Raw genomic sequence first — 13,391 nt, 5'->3', positions numbered from 1 at the left:
GCGGCTGTTCCCAACCAGGCTATCCTTGGCGTATATGCGATGATCTATAGCTCTCAGAGCACTAGTTCTCGAACTTTCGTGCTGGCAAAGTCTTATGATTTACCGATTATACGGTTCGATACGGAGACTGCTGAGACAGATTCTCCATGCCATTATGGACGGCGATCAGAGCAGGAATCGGATAGGGTGTTCTCCATTAAAGCGACCTTAAAACGTCTGAACTGGACCGAACAAGCCGACAAGCGATGCGCCCGGCCTAAACTGACGTGACGAGAGCGCCCGGAGGCCACGAAGAGGGCCGTTCTGCAGGCGGGTATGTGCGCGAGGAAACGACGGGCAGCAAATCTCGGGTGCCTCGTTCTCGTCACCGCAGCGGCCGTCATCATCTGGCCCGCCAAGACCCTGAGCACTTTCCCTCACGCATCTTGGAATCCCAATCCGCGCGGCCGCGACTAGTGACGCGGGATGGCAATATGGACATCATGATTTTTCGTCTGAGAAAGTCTTGGCATTGCTTTGGAAAACTGGGGAGAGTGGAGTTTTACGATAGAGACGTTGGCGGTGGTTGGCTTGGCTGACTGGACGGCGACCCTGGCCATCCTGCTTGTCTGTTTCGAAACGACCTGCAAGGGGTGGTGCGACATTGAGATGTGCCCCTGGCAGACGCCATGGGGGAGTGGGCAGCAAGATGGCGCCGCCTGTGGTGTGTGTGGGAGTGATTAAAAAGCCAGGGATACAGCGAGAGTTGTCTGCAGACCGAGAGTGAGTGACGGTTTTGACAGACTGAAAGTCGGGGCTGTTGCGATGCTGGTGTGGGCGCGTGGCTGAGCAGGGCCCAGGGGCGATTCCCGCCCGTGAACCGGATTGGGCCATCACTTTATTCAAGACCTGGGATTCGTCTGTGTTCAAGCTTTGGGGCCAAGGAGATCGAATTAAAGGGCGGGACTGGCTAGTCAGGACACGGGGGTCCCCCGTCGAGATTCCGATGCGGGAGCGGCCATCACACCTCTCTTTCGGGCAACGACCTGCAAGCAAACAATCAAGTTGGGATGAGTCCATGTCCCGAACCGGGAATTGTGTCCGTCTTCCGATGGAGCTTACAGCCGGAGGGATGCCACCACCACCGGCCAACGCCTAACTCATGCCAGTCCACTACTACCGGTGCTGCATGGCAGTTGGCGCTGAGTCTGACAGGATCTCTTGGGATGAGCCCACATTGTGGGAACACGGTGGGTTAGTGGCTCCAGTGCGATCTTCAGTACCTGCATCGACGCTTTCATTTCCTCCGCGTCGCTTGTTGATTGATACCTGTGTAGTCTGCGGAGGAGATGGAGCCTCTTGGCCTTGGCTGGAGTTGGACCAGTTCCCGTTCTAGTCTGGACCACATCTAATATTGGCGTCGGTAACTGTAGTGTAACTCCACGGTAGACATGGACGTGGGAAGATACCATCCATCCTGGCAGCTCGCTTGATATAAGTAACGGCGTGATATCCAGCCAAGAGCAACTTTTTCTGTCTCTCATCACTTTCTACTCACACCTCTTCGGTCTTCATTGTTCATTACACTCTTTCAAGCAGGCTTGATTCTATTTCTTCGTTCTCTCAAGTAGACAAGCCTTTTTCCTCTCACTTATCTCGCCTTCCTTACCAACCAATCAACCAACCCAACAATCAACCATCAAAATGAAGTACTCCGTCGCCCTCACTCTCACCACCATGGTGGTCGGCATCGCCGCCGCTCCCGCCGCCCAGGCCGCTCCCAAGGAGCACAACCTCGCCCGCGCCGAGCACGGCTACTTCGACCTCATCCACAAGCTCGCTCGCGCTGAGAAGGCCAACCCCTCCAAGACCAAGTCCGCGAAGAAGCCCAAGAAGACCCACGCCACCAAGACCCGTTCTCCCGGCTCCATCATCACCTCCGCTCCCGGCAACGGCACCGCTTCCTTCGCCATCGCCGCTGCCAGCAACGGCACTTCCGGCGGTAACATCCCCGCCGCCTCCGGCACCTCCGTCCTCAAGGCTGCCCAAACCATCGCCGCCGGCGAGTCTTTCGACGGTGGTATGAAGATGTTCGACCGTGGTGTCTCCTGCACTGGCCAGGCTGAGGGCGGTGATTCCGACTCTGTCTTCATCCTGGAGAAGGGTGCCTCCCTCTCCAACGTCATCATCGGCCCCAACCAGATCGAGGGTGTCCACTGCAACGGTGGCTGCACTCTCACCAACGTCTGGTGGTCTGCTGTCTGCGAGGATGCCTTCACCATCAAGAAGCAGGATGCCGGCGAGACCACCAAGATCACCGGCGGTGGTGCCACCGGTGCCGAGGACAAGGTCCTCCAGCACAACGGTGCCGGTACCCTCTCCGTCTCTGGCTTCACTGTTTCCGACTTCGGCAAGCTCTACCGCAGCTGTGGCAACTGCAAGACCATGTACGAGCGCCACGTTATCTTCGACGACATCAACGCCTCCTCTGGAAAGCTCCTTGCTGGTAAGTTCTTCGCTCCTTCACCCAGCCTTCTGTGAAACCCCATCTAACATCTGTTCCTCCAGGTATCAATTCCAACTACGGTGACACTGCTACCTTCACCAACGTTGTTGCCAAGAGCGTCAGCGAGGTCTGCACCGAGTTCAAGGGCAACGACTCCGGTGATGAGCCCACCGAGATCTCCAGCGGCCCGTCGACCGCCTGCAAGTACTCTACCTCCGACGTCACCAGCTCTTAAGCTCCTGAACAAAATCGCGAGATCTGCTCGGGCACTTTTTGACCCGAATGAGAGACTCAACAGTGCCACATTCCGTGAAAAGGCACTCATGTATAGGCTTGTTTACTTGTAGATATTCTTCCTTCTGTACATGCCCATATATAGCGTGTATGTATTTAGACTCAATGAGCCCTGTGGGCAGTTGTCACCCAAAGCTTGCGCGTTTTGTGCTTCATCGTGAATAGTGCTCTCATTACTGGCCGCTCAACGCCTCTATTGGCTATCAGATGACTTGAAAACTAAACCTTCCTATGATGCGACACTAGTGAAGGACAAACTTGGACGCCTTCCTGTCTCCATTACGCCATTGGTCTATGGCTCTGCCATACATGTACCCATGCAAATATGCGTCGCCAACATAGCGACACTCTGAGCGACACCCCTCAGGGCGAAGGACCACTGGCGTGGAGCAGCCAAGCGGGACGACGACCGTATCTCCAACAGCCATGAATCCAGATCCGATGCCAATGCGATCGCCCTCAGTTATGTAAAAGCATCGACCCATCATCCGAGAGCCGAAGTGTTCCTGAAGGAATCTCCGACGAGCGTCAGGCTTGATATCAGTTTTCGCATCAATGTACTTCTCAAGTTCTTGATCAAGAGGCAGATGCGGCAACCTCTCTCGGATCAACGACGCAAAGACATGGAAGCAGGCGGTCACCCAGTCGAATGAATTGGCCCATTTTCGAGGCACTTGGTTGAGACAAAGTGCCCTGCAGAAAAGGTCTTGAGCTTCGAGGTCGTCGGCCTTGTACGTCGCCAGCAGAAGCGCTCTCCAGTGGATGAAAGCCATGAGATAGTCTGCCAGTGTGCACAGTGTGCCGACGGCAATGCCATGAGTGCGGATGGTGTCAATCTCAAGAGCGGTGATTTCGATCTTGTTTCGACGATCGTCTTTGAAGGAAAACTTGATCTCTTTGCGTTGCGATGCGGAGAAGGGCGGCTCAAAGCCCATAGCGCCCAAAGCAACGGTGTCGGGAATGTGAGACCAGTCTGGGACCCACGAGGGTAGATTCGCAGTGTTCATGTGAGGCGGGTAGTGAATGGCCTCGCAAATCACGTCGAAACGTCCAGTTGTTGATATAAGAAAGTCTACCACGTCCGTGTAGATTTCTTTGACGGATAGACTGTAGTCGACTGGGAAGTCCTTGCGCACGTCTTCCGTGAGCAAACCCAAGATTCCGAAGACTTTGTCTTTCGGATCAGCGGAGAATTTCCGTCGACAGACGCGCATAACCTCCAGAAGAGAATCCTCCCCATAGTGTCTCAAAGCCCGGATGTCTGGAAGACTTCCAGGACCTTGATAAGTCAAAATCTGGGAGTAGGTGAAGTGGTTCTGTGCTGCTCTGGCGTATGTCCGGCCCTGGGAATTTCCAGGAAAGTAGTAGTCCAAGTCACCCTTGTGTCTTTGGAAAACGTTGGACGCTTCTCTGTAGACATCCCACGGAAGCTTGTTGGAGCCGCAATAGACAGTGACGGAGCGTGCATTGAAGACTTCTTGTACCACCCACAGTCTCTTCCAGTAGTCTCTTTCGAAAAGAGAGACGGCTGCCGCGATATCTCTCTCGTTACTTTTGGAGGAAAGAAGCTTCGTAATCTTGTCTGGTGATCCCGAGTGTTGAGTCATTCTCAGGAGAAAGTCGGCCGCGTCAGCACTTCGGTCTGCTTCTGGGCCAAGCCAGACAGCTACGGACTCTGCCCTCGAGTAGATCTTTGTCATCATTTGAACTTGTTGTGTTCTTTCATCCCTGTTGTGCTGATCGATACAGAGCGCGTCCACCCATACGGTGACTATCTCATTCTTTCGTCGGAGAGCTTGCAAGGCGCCATGCAAACTAGCAGATACCGAAATCTCTGTGCCTTCAAGTTCCAAACGTCGCGTGTCCCCTGCGTCGCCCCACGCATACGATATAGCGATATACTCCGGTAATTTTGTAATTGGAGCATGGAATACTTCGCATTTGATCTTGAACATTCGCGCCGGAAGTAGTCTGATCAATCTGATTTCAGACTCTCCTAATGCGTTGTATCGATAGAGTCTGTCGCCGAGTGTGCCAGTCGCGGATGAAGGGAATGACTGCCCGGATGTTGCGAGGGACGGCGATGTTGCGACTGACCGACCAGCCGAGCTTGACCTCTTATGCCATGAGCGTTGCTCTTTCTGTTGCATGACTTTCGGAAACAACACATTGGCATCCGGTCTTGAAGGCGTGGAGGCCACCGTCTCATGGCGTGGATTTACTTCAACACTCACTTGAGGAATTCGAGCATCGCGAGATCCATTCCTCCTAGAAGCCAGTAGGTACGAAGAGTCGCCGGTTGGAGCGTATGGTGCTGGTCGCGGAGGGCTGAGGGCGCGGGGTGGTCGTACATCCTGCGAAGAGAACCGGCGATGGTCGTTCCTCAAGGGAGGTGGAGATGGGACACGACTGGAGTACTGTTCGACATGAACACGCTTCAGTCTCGGCGGAGGGGATGGTCTTCTCGCCTCTGTTGACACCTGAGGCTCTTTGCGATCGACAAAGACTGTCCGCTTCTTCTGCCGAGCTTCATCGTCCGAATGATAACCTCGATTCGACTGAGGCACTGCCAGATACTCGAAATCGTCTGACAGTCGGGGATCCCTATATCTTCCAGCCATGATAGCATGAAGAGGAGACGAAAGTAGATGAGGAATTTGCCGGCTGTAGTTTGCTTCTCTTGACTTTGAGGGTTTGAAATAGGGCCGTGGTCAATATTTGAGGAGTTCGGCCCTCAAGTATGAGTGTTAAGAGGAGTGAGACGAGCGGGGTTGAAATCAGGCTGCGAGGTTTTGTTGAAATCTGACACCGTGAGATGGAGTAACCAATGGGATTGGCCGATTAGTACATAGCACTGCTGCATGTGGTCATACTTAAGTGGGTAGAGCACAGTTATGCATGCACGTTCGGTTCAACTGGACTCAGCCTGATTTTAGCTGGCATGGATCAGGATAAGGTCAAGTCTACTTTGCACATAGCATCATGTGGTAAGAACAATAGATGGTGCTAAAATTAAGCCATTTTGAGGCCGCTTGTTTGGCTCCACAGGTTTGGATGAAGGACTTGGTTTTACTCAACTTGACTAAAGACTTATTCGTGCTTCGATAACGAATAGACCGCCCGGATATTTGGGATGACTTATCGGGAGCTTAACCTCGAACTACGTTTCCTTACGCTTCCAACATTGCCGGGCTCTTCATGCTTCTCAAGCATGTTTCTAAGTTTTCTAGCTTTATGTCACGCCGATAGTTCAACGTCTTCTCCATAGGCCAGGCAATGCCACTGCCAGCTCCAAAGATCCCCCGATACTTGTTCCACACATTTCCCGGGTCCTGCTTCAAACTTGCTTCTATCAATCGCATACCCCATTCCTCTCTCGTGAACTCAATCTCGTTAAACCTCTTCTCCACTAAGTCAGCAATCCTCCCATAAGAGATTGTATCCCCTGCTACAAATACCACATTGCTCCCATTACCTGGAATGCCCCTCGGCTCAAATACAACCTCCGCTGTCATCCTCGCGATGTCCTCCGGTCCCGTCACTGTTATCTCCACATCCCAGCCCCCCAGCGCCCTCAACTTCCTCTCCTCAAAGTCCACGACTCCAAACTCTTTCACAAACAAGAAACTCATAAACAGCCCGGTGCTAATGATGATCCACTCCGTACTGGTCTGCGCGCGTAGCATATCTCTCACGTCGAGCTGCTCGTCAAACAAGACCTGCGGACTCCCGCGTCCGATGACATCGTAGTCAACGCCAAACTGCCAGGGAATGTAGCGACGCACACTGGACTGCAACGCAGCCTCACAAATGCGGCGCTGGGTTCCCGTGGGACCGACGAAGCCGGTGCAGCTAATGACGGTGTCGTATTTGCTGAAGAGTGCGGCAAGGTCTGCAATGGAATCGTTCACGACATCGCCCGCTTCGACGGAGACACCGAGTGCTTTGATGTCCGAGACACTCTTGGATTTGGATGGGTCGGTGGAAGAGATGGTTGATGGCCGCAGGAGAACCGAGATGTTGGCGTCTTTTGACCGAGAGGGGTGTGAGGTGAGTGCTTTGAACATCGCTGAGCCCAACTCGCCGGCTCCAAGAACGAGAACAGACATGTTGGTGGCGCTCGTAATTGCTCCGGGGAATGTTGTCGGAAGGGATTCGTTCAATGTTCGTTTTATGGGAGTCGATGTAGGTACGATGTTGTTTTGAAAATTAGCTGGAATGAGGTGCAATCCGCCGCCTTGAAATACTCTGAATGACGTCGAAAGGATGCTCAACCCAACTTAAGCGACGCCATGAGAGTACGTAATCAATCAGGTTGCAAGCGGCGATGAAATCCTTCCACGGAGCTCCGCGGCCGGTGATACGGGCGCTAAGTCCGGTATGGAGCCCCGAGTGGGACTGCCGAGCGGCGATCCCATCCTTCGGGCCACGGCACAGGCGGCGGTTCTTGTGGGCGGCGTTTCTGCGACACACCGAAGTAAAGGGTCCATAGGCCACTCATAACATGCATGTACGCATGGGTTTTTCAATATCACCACAAAGGCCTCCTTTCATTACGGTGCTTGAGCTTATCGAAGAATACCTTAGGGCAAGAGAGTGACCTAGCCAGATAGCGTGAAGTGAACAACTCACTGCCATTCTCTAAGGGAATCACCAGACTAGCGATCGTTTCAAAGTTATGCAGCATATTCCTCGAAAGCAAATCTGCGGTTACCGGCAAGCGCATAAGACCCCGCAGAACCTTCCCAGAGCAACTCTCTAAGCTTCGGCGTGCCTTCGAAGAATGCCGTCGCGTTTTCGGTCGATGAGAACCAGTACTCCTCTAAGGCGACATGCTGCCAAATCAAGTCCGTTCCTTTTCGTTTCACATGTCAACTCCCCTCGTGACACGCACGTGGTAAAGATGTAGTTGGATGCTCCTACTGATTGTCTCAGAGGTTTTGAACGCTGCTGTCGATGTTTGCACGATTTGGAGAAACTGCGCAAAAAGCTGACGGACTGCTTGAAAAGCCTGAGCTTCGAGTTAAGGCCTGGTTGAGACCCTCTCTCAGAAATACCACTCGTAGGATGAGAGAATCAGTCATCATATGGCAAGGCTTTGGGCGTAAAACCTTGACAAAGGTTAGCTGTGTTCTGGGTGAAGAGGCTAGTGTCAGATGCTATTCGAAGGCAACTTCTGATAGTCGCTTGGGACGAGATACTTGCCACAGTGTTGCATGTCCACGCAACGGATTTTGCAGGTGTCTGAAGACGACGCAGTCACGCAGCTATCAATAGCCAACAAATTGCCCATCTAGGTACCTAGTAAGCTTCTCGGGCCGGATCAGGGCGTCTACACATCTTCCGAAATTTTGTGATCTGAACTCGGGACTGGTGCAAGTTGAGCCGTTGCCATCGTCTAGTTTATGTCATTGGGACATTGTCGACTCTTGATTCCGAAACCCATACATAATTACTCTTCGCTAGTCACCTTTGCTGTCTTGCATAAACTTGTTCATTCTAATACCCCACAAACAAGTATATTTCACTTTCCGTTGCAAAGCTGACGCAGGTGGATTCCTCCTCTTGAACCAGACAAACGTCCGTGGACTCAAATAAAACCGCATCCTTGAAGCAATCAGCATCCTATCCTACCCCACTAATCGCTTGCTCTAATAAGACTTCTAAGTTGCACACGTCCCAACGCTTTAAATAGTAATCAAAATAGCGTCTGGCCTATTACTAAGATAGCCCCAGCACTAGGCGGACACGCACGTACACGCAGCGTGCCTATGATCACCTCCTAGAGCCCAGCCTTTGTCAACGCTTGAAACCGTGATAAAGTTTGATACTGAAATATCTCATTTCACAAAGCCTTTTATGAACACATTTATTTTCCTCGCGGTATGGTGTCTTTTCACAGCCTCTAATGTACACGGGAAAGACCGACATGCTTTTGATATTACGCTTCTCTCGCCGCACATGCTAACAGCCCCATGTAAGTGCCAGTTAATTCAAAACAGTGCGAACTCTTATTTAAGCCTCAATATTGTTAATAATTCTTCGTATTCAACCACAATAATCTGTAGAAACACACGACAGAGGAGGAATCGAGCACAGCGTGCGCTCAGCTGCTTTCACACTAGACATCCTGCGTCTTTCAGGAGTCTGCAGAACTATCCACAATCCCACCTTATCCAGAAACAATCATTATCCTTGAAAATCTGACATCGCATTCCTGGACAGACTCAAAGGTGCTGCTACAAGAATTCATACTCTTTTATCCCAACGGAGTTCAAAGGACTTTAAGCCTAGCGGCGTCAGGAACGATAGTTCTAGCGGGTATTAATGCCTATATTTGCCATGCCTTCTGTCTGACATAGGTTCTCTTCAAACGATCGTTGCAGACCTCTCCATATCGTCCTAAATAGACTTCGATGTTGCGCTGTGGATAATTCCTTCGTTTGGAACCGCGTGGGTGACCGAATAATGTGTTTCAAGACCACCAATAGTCTCCAGCAGCAGCATGACTGGCGTCCATCATCCATGCGCTTGAAACTGGTGGTTCCATGCCTAATACACATTAGGAGCGCTCTCATAGGCAATTATCAAGCGTGAGAACCGCCGTGAGGTTAGGTTCACAGGCGTTCACTGCCATCGGTAAATTTAGATGCCTTAGCGGCGGACGCGTACGCGGATTGGCCATGGGAGCTTGGGAACGGAAGGATTAATCCACTTCTTAAATACCCAAGTCTATAGGTTAGGAAGTCCTAGGATATAACGTACCGTATGGTTATTTATCTCGCCCTAGATCAAGTGGAAAAGCATGCGGAAATCATACTTATCTTTTAACGGCGTGCTGGGACACTTCAACTAATAGCAAGTCTTTTACCTCTCACGTATATATAAGTGAGCTATCCAATACTCCTCATACGGCCAGCCAGACTGTTAACATGAATATATATGACATGATATTACTGCTATGCTGAACCAATCTTAGCCTATAGAATTGGCTATCTAAGAACTCACCTTTCACAAGGAGATAGAAAATCTTCTATAGATCATCTTAGGCAGTGGAGGGTGTAGTACTAGCAACAATCGTTTTATGTATGCTGAATCTACACTAGGCTGCTTCTGTTGTTACTGATAAGTTCTCGACGTTTGGCTCTGGAGCATTTCAGGGTTACTTCTATACGCAGCACTATTCATTCGTCGCTTTTAGTTTCTGATGTCAACATATACATCCATAATACATCAGAGACACCTGAAAACCTAACTCGCGGACGGGGGGCTATCGCACTGACATGTAAGCGCAAACGGAACAAAGTCACTAGACTCGGCCAAAACCACGTCTTCTTGTCAAGCCTTCGCTTGGTCGAAGCCTGCCATTGTTGTGTGTGTTAGAAGTCCAGAATTGCAAGCCATTCCACATTTTAAGTAAAGAGCTCTGGTGGTGTACGCACAATCATACACTTACCTCCACACCTTAGCTGCATGCCGGGCTTGATGAACAGCTTCCTGCGTGCCATTACAGATTGATATCCTTTATAAACACGCTCATTTGTCTGATGGTCTGGTTTCTCTCAACAGCGCCAATGGCGGGGTACAACCCAGAATGCTGATACCGTGCGTCTCCGATTCCACATACTTGAGACCAGATCCGGTGGGTCGGTGAACCACAGATCTCGACTCGCGGTTCTTGAATTTGGAAGCGTCTTCGTATTAAACGGTTATAGTCCACGGAAAGGGATGATGTGGGAAGAATCAAGCACGAGAAACTTGGAGACTCACACGTAAGAAATCTCATATCTGTCGGAACTCCGCTGAGTCAATCACTATCTTATGCAGCGATGACTACGTTGAGGATAGTCGCGGAACAGGCCACGCATTCCCTGGGGAGACCAGATGACAGTTTGTGCAAAGATCATAATCTTTATATTGAGAAAAGTCACGCGGGGATTCTGATCACCGCTGGCAACGCGATACAGAGTCTTGCTAGGCGGACTGTCATCTATAAAATGGGAATGTGCCATAACTACCACAACCGGAAACACAATGAATCGGAACAATAGCAAAGTGGATCGATCGCCTGGATGAAATATCTTGATGACCATCTCGTGTATGAGCTGGGCGATCCATGTGGTGGAAGTTAATCTGTTGTTTGGAGACTGCAGACGACGTCCATAATGTCGCCGTAATCCTTCATGTATTGATTTAACCACAACGTGATTCATCGTGAATACACAATAGATTATTATGCATGGCCTGCACCGAGGAACTTCATCTCGGGCCTAACCATAGGAGTGATATTTATCTCAGATAGATCTTAAATCATATATACTAGATGTTGCAGATAAAATCATTAGCTGGGGCTTTCAGCCCGTTCGATGAAAAAGAGGAATGAAAAGTTTCTTATGTAGGCCATCAGTTTGATAGCTATAGACTTCTAGGGTGATCTGGTGACCTCAAGCACGAGCATTCAAGGTCTACGGCGGCCATTGCTGACACTGCGAAGGCCACATGGAATGATTCTGGTGAGAGCTTCCTGATGATGCTGCATTTCTCTATATAAATACGGGTGTGCGACATGTTGTTCTTCCCCCGCACAGCCAACGTTGTCCGCAATTTGTTCTTCACTCTGTTCCTGTAATGAAGCCGAACCTAGTTCAAGCAGTGTCTGCCAAGGTAAATATGCTTTCAAGCCATGGGCAATGTGAGTACATCTTCAATACTCCGTCATCTTCCCTGACTGGCTGTTGTATATTCTTCCGTTGTTGGACTTTTCTTCATGAAGTCAAAACCGCAACAGACTTTGCTTGAGAGACAGTTTGCCGATGCACGACTTGGGCCAAATCACTGCAAGCTATGCCGATATCGACTGTCAGAAGTGCGACGAAACCAAGAAACCGATTATTTGCGCGAAGATCCAAGACAAACCAGGACCAACGATACTTGCTTAAATACGCTTGTGCGTGGCGACGATTTTACGTTATAATCACATCACAACGACTGGAGATTCGAGGTCTTTGAGCCTCGGGAAACTTCTGCATGAGTTGGGAAGCTGCCAGGTGGCCATTACAGTTGAAGTAAAACTGCACGACTACCCAAGGGTATCGGTCTCTTCTTACCGGGCTGTGAAGGCTAGCAGACCCCGTGTCTGGGTATGTTTTCCATTGGCCCCGCTGGGAAGATGTTTCAAGCGTATCCATATCATGGCAAGAGGTCAACATCGGGGCATCATGATACCTGTCAGAACGCGAACACGTTAAGTGGGATGGGACGTGCGATAGAGCGGCCGAAGCATGCGCCGGGGGAAGGACATGTTGGGGCCGAGCCCGAGGCCGTAGCGTTTCGGGGTTCGGGGTGGGGCACACGTAGGACCCGGATGGGTTCGCCTGCGCGACGTATCTGCCATGGAGTGAATCAGTGAGAAGCTATTCCCTATGAAAATAGTAGACGTTAATTATGTTTTAGTGGAAGGAAGAAATGTATGGCTTCCAATGGACCGAATTTTGAAAGCCGCACAACCTGTTAGACATTCATCGTGACATATCTGGAGTAAAGGTGCCTGTACCATGGCGGACTATGGCATTGAATGTGCGTCGGATCGAATGTCGGGACATGACGTAAAAAGACCGAGAAGCTCCGGAAGGAGAAAGGTATCCAGCCCTGGTAAATTTGAAGAAAGCGAAGGGACACCGCGGCGTACATATGTATTGACGACAGCATATTATCTCGGGTGCTTTAGCGCATATGGGCATCGGGCGTCGGGCGTGGCGGAGGATGGCGTGGACGAGGACGACGTCATTTGTCATTTCCGCCAAACCATGGGATTGGAATGCGCGTGTCTGAGCATCGGAATTCGATGGCACCTTGACGGGGAACTGGAGCGGTGTTTGTGTGGCGGGAGGTGTCTGTCTGTTTGTCTCGCGTGCTGCAGGTCTAAGTATTTGTTTGCATCCAGTGGGGATGTGGAAGAGACAAGAAAGAATTGTTCCGGCAGTGGCTGGCAAACAAATACTCGGCAGGAACGAGAAGATTCAGGGAGCAGACAGTTTAGGGGACTACTGCATAGTAGGTGCGCTCAGTCTCACCATGGCGAGAAGCCCGTTGATGGGGTGTTTCAGGTCAGGTTCCTTCTGGAATGCGTGGTGCAGATGAGAGAAGGCACTAAGCTGGTCCCCTGACAATAAGCAACGTTGTTTCCTTGCGTGGTGCTTTTTTCTTTGCTGCACTGCAACATTGTGTTCCAGCTGGACGAGATCTGTGGCCCGGCTGTCTGCGTGTCTTTGTGAGGCAATGTATCTCTCCACGCTATTTGATGCTGTAGATACTTCGTGCCCTACGCGGAGAGAGAATAGAGACTGGGGGAGCATTGTTGGGAAGCACGGGGCGCTTTAGTTTGCCAATGGCGTCGTCTGTTTGGGCCTGGGGATGCTTAAGTAATACCTTACAGCACGCAAGCAACACCCGGGGCAGGTGTGGGCGGGTGCTCCTTCCCTCCATCCAAGCAAGAACGATGCTTTTGCCGCTCAGGGAGAGAAGGAGACACCGGACCACGACCAGTCGTTGGTCCCTTCCGTCTTTTGTTGCCCGCCAGCCAGCCACCTCACCAACGGAAGGAGCCATCAGA

At 51.0% G+C, this 13,391-nt stretch overlaps 3 protein-coding genes across 3 annotated transcripts; 1 reads left to right on the top strand and 2 right to left on the bottom strand.

The window, feature by feature from the left end:
• Nucleotides 1-1,683: 1,683 nt before the first annotated feature.
• plyD-1 (putative pectate lyase D) lies at nucleotides 1,684-2,720 on the top strand (the record flags this gene model as incomplete). The annotated part of the gene is made up of 2 exons (XM_032025201.1): nucleotides 1,684-2,485; nucleotides 2,548-2,720. 2 exons carry the CDS (start codon nucleotides 1,684-1,686, stop codon nucleotides 2,718-2,720), a joined length of 975 nt encoding a protein of 324 aa, XP_031878204.1.
• Nucleotides 2,721-3,021: 301 nt separating this feature from the next.
• Nucleotides 3,022-4,482, bottom strand: CGGC5_v001708 (uncharacterized protein; the record flags this gene model as incomplete). The annotated part of the gene is made up of 1 exon (XM_032025200.1): nucleotides 3,022-4,482. One exon carries the CDS (start codon nucleotides 4,480-4,482, stop codon nucleotides 3,022-3,024), a length of 1,461 nt encoding a protein of 486 aa, XP_031878251.1.
• A 1,467-nt stretch (nucleotides 4,483-5,949) lies between these two features.
• Nucleotides 5,950-6,888, bottom strand: CGGC5_v001707 (Isoflavone reductase-like protein P3; the record flags this gene model as incomplete). Its single annotated transcript, XM_032025199.1, has 1 exon — nucleotides 5,950-6,888. One exon carries the CDS (start codon nucleotides 6,886-6,888, stop codon nucleotides 5,950-5,952), a length of 939 nt encoding a protein of 312 aa, XP_031878249.1.
• Between the last annotated feature and the right edge of the window lie 6,503 nt (nucleotides 6,889-13,391).

Source organism: Colletotrichum fructicola (genome assembly GCF_000319635.2).
Source record: "Colletotrichum fructicola Nara gc5 chromosome Unknown KSG_Nara_v1_contig01, whole genome shotgun sequence".
Lineage (NCBI taxonomy): Eukaryota > Fungi > Ascomycota > Sordariomycetes > Glomerellales > Glomerellaceae > Colletotrichum > Colletotrichum fructicola.
Note: the sequence above shows the minus strand (reverse complement) of the source record. Positions and strands in the feature narration are given on the sequence as shown.